Here is a 7,541-nt window from a genome sequence, read left to right as displayed (position 1 = left end):
TCATCTGACATCCATGCGGGAGGCCAGATGCTTGATTCTAAGGATCCCGGCAGAAACTTGTCCCATGCCCGGCCGGTCTTTGGGCGATGTCATGGAGCAAGAGAGGCCTATTCTAACCATTAGAACGACACAGTTCTTCATCACTTTCGGTGCGTTGCTGTCATCTTGTAGCATTGTTGGATCAACAACCTTACAAATATTATATGGAAATGCTCTACGAACAAATTCATGAAGGCTTGCACCTTCACTGAATTTTCCGTCGCTGGACTTCGCCCTGTTATCATTTGTAACATAAGCACTCCAAAACTGTAGACATCACCCTTGGTTGATATCTCTTCACTCATGCCATATTCTGCATTTGCATTTACAAACACAGTTAGAGAATCTGCAGCATTTGCAAGTTGCCACTCCGTAAAGAACAAACACACCCAACAATCTAACATTGCTGAGGATATGCTTAATCTCACCTGGTGAGATGTATCCGATCGACCCTTTATGAAATGATAAAAGCTTTTACTTCTTGTACTATCTTTTCGATATCCAATGTATCTAATAATCTCACCTGGGTCTTTACTTTTACTTGGATAGTGGCCTATTTTTTTCCCGATGGATAGCACTTCTTCTTTAATGTAGTCGTTATTCTTACAAACTACTACTCCCTCCATTCGACAATGTAGTGTCTATAGATTTTTCTAAAAGTCAAACTTTGCTAATTTTGACACAGTGTATAGAGAAAACTGTATACATCTACAATACCAAACATGTAAATTATGAAAGTATAACTCATAATGTATCCAATTATGTGCATTTGGTATTCTAGATGTACCTATTTTTCTCTATAAATATGGTCAAAGTTTGTAATGTTTGACTTTTGGAAAAATCTATAGGCACTACGTTATGGAATGGAGGGAGTATATTCTGCTTTGCCTTTGCTGTTTATGTAGAACTAGATCAATTTTATTATTCAACCCAGAGTACTTTTCTACAAGTCTTTGGTATTTTCTCAATAAACTTTCAAATTTTGGTCTAAGTTGTCTTTTCTTTTCCCCCAAGATATAAAAAAGCTATATATCAAATCAACAATTGTATTTAGTTGGCTATGAGTAGTATGCCAAATTCTTCAGAGGGATTTATTCTGCACCTTATATCAATATTTTCTTTAGCATTTATTACTTTACCTGTGCTAACTTCTGAGTTTAGATACTTCAACCTTTCAATGATTAAACACTAGCTCAGATACCAACAATGCACAATATTCAAGATTAAAATATGTTATTATTCAGTTTATTTTTGTTCATATTCAAGATTAATTATTATAAAAAATATTGATTTTTTTATTTAAAGATGTTAATATATGATTTGTACTGTTCAAATTTCCTAAAATCAGATACTATATTCATGTGAGTCTACTGTTCAAATTTGAGGAAATTTGAAGTTACAGTTGAAAAAAATAACTAGCCCAACCATGAGTTATTGCAGTTCTGAGATTAGAGAAGAAAATTATTAAAACTGAAATAGAGCAAAAGAGAAGATTACATTGTCTGCAAGGGTCACTATCTGTCTAACTGAATTCAAAAGAAGGAAAAGACATAAGATAGTACATCATTATTCTTGTTTACACGAATTTCTGTTGCTAGCAACCATCCTGCCTATGCTTTGCTTCATCTGACATACATGCGTGAGGCCACATGCTTGATTCTAAGGATCTCGGTAGAAACTTGGCCCATGTCCGGCCGCTCTTTGGGAGATGTCATGGAGCAAGAGAGGCCTATTCTAACAAGTGGAATGACACAGTTCTTTATTATTTCTTGTGCATTGCTGTCATCTTCTAGCATTGTTTGATCAACAACGTCACAAATATTATTTGGAAATGCTCTATGAACAAATTCATGAAGGCTTGCACCATCACTGAAATTTTTGTCAGTTGGACTTCGCCCTGTTATCATCTGTAACAGAAGCACTCCAAAACTGTAGACATCACCCTTGGTTGATATCTCTGCGCTCATGCCATACTCTGCATTTACATTTACAAACACAATTAGACATACTCTGCATTTACATTTACAAACACAATTAGCGAAATCTGCAGTATATGTGCCACTCTAAAGTAAAAACGAACCCAATAGTCCAACATTACTGAGGATATGCTTAGTCTCACCTGGAGGGGTGTATCCGATGGATCCTTTTAGGCAGGCCAGACTTGTTGAATCACCTTCTTCTACATTTGATGTTGTGAATACAAACCTTGCCAGGCCAAAGTCGGTGACATAGGCGACCATGTTGGAGCCAAGAAGCACCCCGAACGCCCCGGTCGCTCCCCCGCGGGCGATCCGGGCGTGACCCCTACCCGCCGCGAACAGCCGCCACCCACCGTCTCTCTCCCTGCCGCCGCCGGCCAGCGCCGCCGGGCAAAGCCCACTCGGCATCGGTGGCGGCAGGAGCTTCTCCTCTTTGCTTGTGTGGGGGCCGCGGGGGGCTGCTCATCCTGGCAGAGGCACATGGCCATGCGGGTCAATGGAGTGCGTTGGCTGCTGCGGTACGTACATCACGCGAAGCATGCCGGTGTGCTGGGTTTGATTAGATCCCAGCTTCATGGGCTGGCGGCTGGATGGCTGCGTGCTGATCTGAGGCTGCGGGCGCACATGGTGTCTCCCAGCGGATCTGCAGCGCACGCGCGGACGCTGGCCCCAACATGGCTGCTCGGCGGTGGCCGGGTGTCGGTGTGCGAGCGGCCGGAGTCTTCGAACCGGCGACTGCCTGCGGCCTCGTAGACGGTCGGATCTATGGTCAGGTAGCCGCAGCTTGGTACGACCCGACATGGTTGCCTTGACTCAGATCTGAAAGGCTTGGTGGCGGTGATCCAGATCCTTTCGGCCGTTTGGTGGTGACTATGCAGTGACTTACTACGGCTTCACGACGGTGGTGATCATCCGAAGGTCTTACGGAGGGTTCATCTCTCGAGATCTGATAGCTGACTTCTGCGGTGAGATGTAAAACTATGGACGACGTCTTGATGCAGAGGAATGGTTGTGCAGCGGCGACGCATCGCATGTAGCTGCTGGGATCGCGGAAAAGTGGTGGCGATAATACATGAGCTACTTCGATGGTGGTGCTACGAGCACCTGGTCTAGAGCTCCGGGGTGAAAGCCTAGGTTCGACTGGAGTTGGTTATACCTGACAATGTCGATGTTTTTTTACGTCGTTACCTTGTTGAAGGCATTGCTCGGACATGCTTTGGACCGATTCTTCAGGGTGAAAACCCAGATTCTGGCCTTAGTGGCTGCATCCGGCGACGGCGATGCTTGAGCGTTGCTCCCTTGTTGAAGGCGTTGCTGTTGAAGACCTCGTCTTCCATGTTGTGTCATGGTATGGTCGGTGCAGATATGGTCATTGTTGTAGTTTTGACGATCATGGATCTGGTCGCTTTGGGATTTTTTTTTCCTCGCCTATGCATGCTTTGGTCTTATGACTTTGCTAGTTGCCGGCGTGTTTGTGTGTGTTGGTGTTGGCTGTGTGCATCTTAGCTATGCAGAGGCCGGGTGCAGGCTCATCGTGTTTTGTATCTTCTTGATGCTTCATTTTGAGTCAATAAAATCCACCCTTTGTCGAAAAATGTCAAGATCCAAAAGAATATTGCTTGGCTTTAGGTCACAGTGTATTAGTGGAGATGCACACTGGTTATGAAGATAATCCAAAGCAAAGGCTACATCCAAGCCAATATTGATCCTTCCGCTTAAAGTCAGGATATGTCTCTCACCATGTTCAAGGTCTTCCGGATGCAACCACATTTCTAGGTTTCCATTCCGCATGTATTGGAACACTAGGGCCTTGAAATCTGCCCCATTAGAATCCACAGAAGAACATGATGTGATGATCTTTACAAGATTCGGGTGACGGACATTTCGTTGGGCTTCACACTCTGCAATAAAGCTCCTATTTGCTCCATAATTGTTTAGGCTGAAAATCTTGATGGCAACTTGATCTTCTTGAAGCCTCAAACTGCCCTTGTAAACCACTCCAAATGATCCTGATCCAATTAGGTTTGCTGGAGAAAACCTATCTGTTGCCCTTACAATGTCTTCATATGATATCTTCTTCATGTGCTCACTGAATTCTTGCAAATCTGGATTTTCCTGCATTCTCTTCCTCCAGTAAATTGTTGCAATACATGACAAAATTAATAGGACAGCAGAAACGGCTGGCATTACTATCCGTAGGACTAGAGCCGATGCATTTTGTTGCCCTTTTCTGTCAACTTGTGTTGAACAAAGAGGTATACCTCCTGTTGGAATGCTGGTACACAAATCATGATTTCCTTCAACTGACACTGCAGCAGTATTGTTAAAAATACCGCCTCCTGGAACTGCTCCATCAAAATTGTTGAAGGATAAGTTGAGATTTTTAAGGGAACTTAAGGATGTGAGGAACTGTGGAATCTTTCCGGACAAATTGTTATGAGAAACATTCTCGAAAAAAAAATTGTTATGAGAAATATCCAAGTACTCCAGAACCACACACTGGCCAAGAGTGGATGGGATGTTGCCAGACAGCCTGTTATCTGATATGCTAATTTTGTTCACATTAATGAGATTGCCAACTTCCACTGGCACTCCCCCAGATAGGTAATTGTGTGACAAGTCCAATTCTTCAGAAAGCAAAGAAATTTTGAAGATTTCACTTGGTATATTCCCATCTAGTGAGTTGTGAGCAAGGTTGAGTATTTGGAGTTGATTACAATGTCCTATATCCGCAGGTATCCTTCCGCTAATGTTGTTCCCATCCAATTTCAAAGAATTTAGCTGAACCAGATTACCAATAGTATCCGGGATTTGCCCTGACAGTCTGTTTTGTCCAAAGGGTAGACGGACCAAGCTGTGCAAATTACCAATTGTTGCTGGTATATTTCCAGTGATAAGATTGTAATCCATGTACAACCTGCGGAGGCTCTTAAGATTGCCAATCTCTGGTGGTATAGGCCCTGAAATTTGGTTTTCCCTTAACCACAGCCACTCCAGACTATCAGAAAGATTGCCTATTGAACTTGGCATTTCGCCTTGAAGATTGTTCCCAACCAACATCAGCATAGTCAACCTGGTACAATTTGCGAGTGAAGAGACAAATTCCCAGTCTCCTGCTTCTAGCTTGTTGTATGACAAATCAAGTTCCTCCAAATTTGGCAATGACCCAAAGAAGGGTATAAACCCAGTTAGGCTGTTATTATACAGGTAAAGCTGACGAAGGTTGTAAGCTTTGGGAAGAGAAGCTGGGATAGGGCCATCAAACTTGTTTGATGAGAGGATTAAATCCTGAATATTCGGGAGTGTGTAGCCAATATTGGAGGGTAACCTTCCAACAAGCGAGTTGTTTGCTACGCCAAGAAATGTCAGTGATGACATATTGAAGAGAGATGGTGGAACTGCCCCAGACAAGTTGTTGGCTGTCAAAGTCAGTATCTCCAGTGTTGAGATATGACCTAAGCTGTCTGGTATATGACCTAAGCTGTCTGGTATATGCCCTACTAAATCATTTTCTGTAAGACGAAGATCAATGAGGGAGGAAAGGTTCCCTAGCGAGGAAGGTATTTTTCCTGAAATATGATTATAGCTTAAATCGAGGTATTGAATAGGCGGGGAGGTGGCAGTAACAACAGGTATAGAACCAACAAGGTTGTTCTTTTGGAGGAAAATGTCAAGAAGAGATGATGTGTTGAAGAGAGCCTTTGGTAGTTTTCCACTAAGCCTATTGCTCATGAGCAGAAGTACTTGGAGGGATGGACTATTTGCTAGGGACTCCGGGATGACCCCTGTTAGAGCATTCATCCCAAGATTGACATATGTAAGAGAACGGCTGCTACCCAGAGATGGCGGTATGTTACCTTCCAAAGTGTTCTTGCTGAGGTTGAGCTCACGGAGCCGGCTCAGGAGGCCAAGCTTTGATGGTATGCCACCATTGAAGTTATTGTTTGACAGCTGCAGCCTTTTAAGAGAGGTCAGGTTGGCAATGCAAGGCGATATGGGGCCTGAGATGCCTTCTGAATTAAGGTCCAGCTCAATCACACGACGAGGGGACACCGTGCTGCAGGTGATCCCATGCCAGTCGCAAACGTCCAGGGACGTGTTGCTCCATGAAGCTAAAACTCCTGCTGGACCCGAGAGCCGGGACTTGAAGCAGAGGAGAGCTTGCCTATCATTTTCAGTTTCGTTGCAGATGGCTAGTGGTAGGCTGCAAAGGAAGCAGAAGAGGCATAGGAACCAAACAATGCCTGGAAACAAGACAACAGAGGACGCCATTGTTGTTTGTTGCAGGTTACAGCTATGGAGTATGGAGATGAAAGCTGAAGGAGGATGTTTAAGTAGTCAGCGGTCGAATGTGATAGTAGCTAACCGCTCAAAACAGCACACGCTATTCGCGGATCAGAGATCAATATGGTGGGAACGGGGATGATGCATCACGTATGCTTTTGGATTAGATTTTGCTTACTGGATTAGTTGTGACCTGGAAGTAGTTGTTCAAGCCCACACTAGTGCAATATTTATATTGTGAGCATGCATTTGGACGCTAAGAGATTTGACCCTTCATGCCTTAGACTGGGACGATGCCTCCTCCAACCTCCGCTTACATTGCATTGACCCAACTACCCTCCAACAACATGAGTGCATGTGGTTGCTTGAGGTACAGTGTCGACCCACGCTTCATCTTGAAGAATAATGAATATTAACAAAGTGAATAAATAGATAAATGGATGTAGGGAATGCTAGGAATTTATGACATTCAAAATTTCACAGAAGAAAAAAGAAACTGTGCAAAAATAACAAGAGATAAATATATTCCTTTTCTATTCTGTTTTACAGTAAAGAAATTGTCATATTGTTGAATGTTTGCAGGTTCCCAGACTCGTAACATCCCCACTGTTCACGCATTTTTCAATATTTCTTCAAATTTCAAGGCACATACTCTATAATCAGGTTAATTAAGGTTTAGAGTGTGGCTTTGTATTTCAGATTTTTTCTAAAAAAGAGTCCAAAAAAATCCTTATAATCGGGTTATAAGCCAATCAAGGCACATACGACTCTAATCAGGTTATAAGCCAATCAAGGCACATACGACTCTAATCAGATTATAAGCCAATCAAGGCACATACGACTCTAATCGGGTTATAAGCCAATCAAGGCATGGTGTCTGCTCTGGTAGTAAAGGTTTGACAACAAATTTCATTAGAAGGCAATTGTTTTGGTGAAAAAGGTTCTTACAGGCTGTTTGGTTTGGAGCCCTGAGCTGCCCAACGTAAAATTGGTTGTCGACCAGTCTTGTGGTAGCGTTGCCCAATCTATGGAACCCAAAATCTTAGTCATCAATCATACTCCCTCAATTCATAAATATAAGTCTTTTTAGAAGATTCCACTACGAACTACATATGGATGTATATAGACATATTCTAGAGCGTAGATTCACTCATTTTGCTCCGTATGTAGTCCATATTGAAACCTCTAAAAGGACTTATATTTAGGAACGGGGGGAGTACATAGGATGAAGCTCAGAGT

General features: G+C 42.9%; 1 protein-coding gene across 1 annotated transcript; it reads right to left on the bottom strand.

Moving 5' to 3' along the window:
* LOC119331668 (probable LRR receptor-like serine/threonine-protein kinase At3g47570) lies at nucleotides 1–6,290 on the bottom strand. Its single transcript, XM_037604824.1, has 5 exons — nucleotides 5,495–6,290; nucleotides 3,615–5,368; nucleotides 2,159–2,279; nucleotides 1,675–2,014; nucleotides 1–274 (listed from the first exon to the last, which is right to left on the bottom strand). Exons 1-5 carry the CDS (start codon nucleotides 6,288–6,290, stop codon nucleotides 1–3), a joined length of 3,285 nt encoding a protein of 1,094 aa, XP_037460721.1.
* Nucleotides 6,291–7,541: the final 1,251 nt, after the last annotated feature.

The sequence above is a fragment of the Triticum dicoccoides genome, chromosome 7A (assembly GCF_002162155.2).
Source record: "Triticum dicoccoides isolate Atlit2015 ecotype Zavitan chromosome 7A, WEW_v2.0, whole genome shotgun sequence".
In the NCBI taxonomy this organism is placed as follows: domain Eukaryota; kingdom Viridiplantae; phylum Streptophyta; class Magnoliopsida; order Poales; family Poaceae; genus Triticum; species Triticum dicoccoides.
The sequence above is the reverse complement of the archived record's forward strand: the minus strand, read 5'-3'. Positions and strand labels throughout refer to the sequence as shown.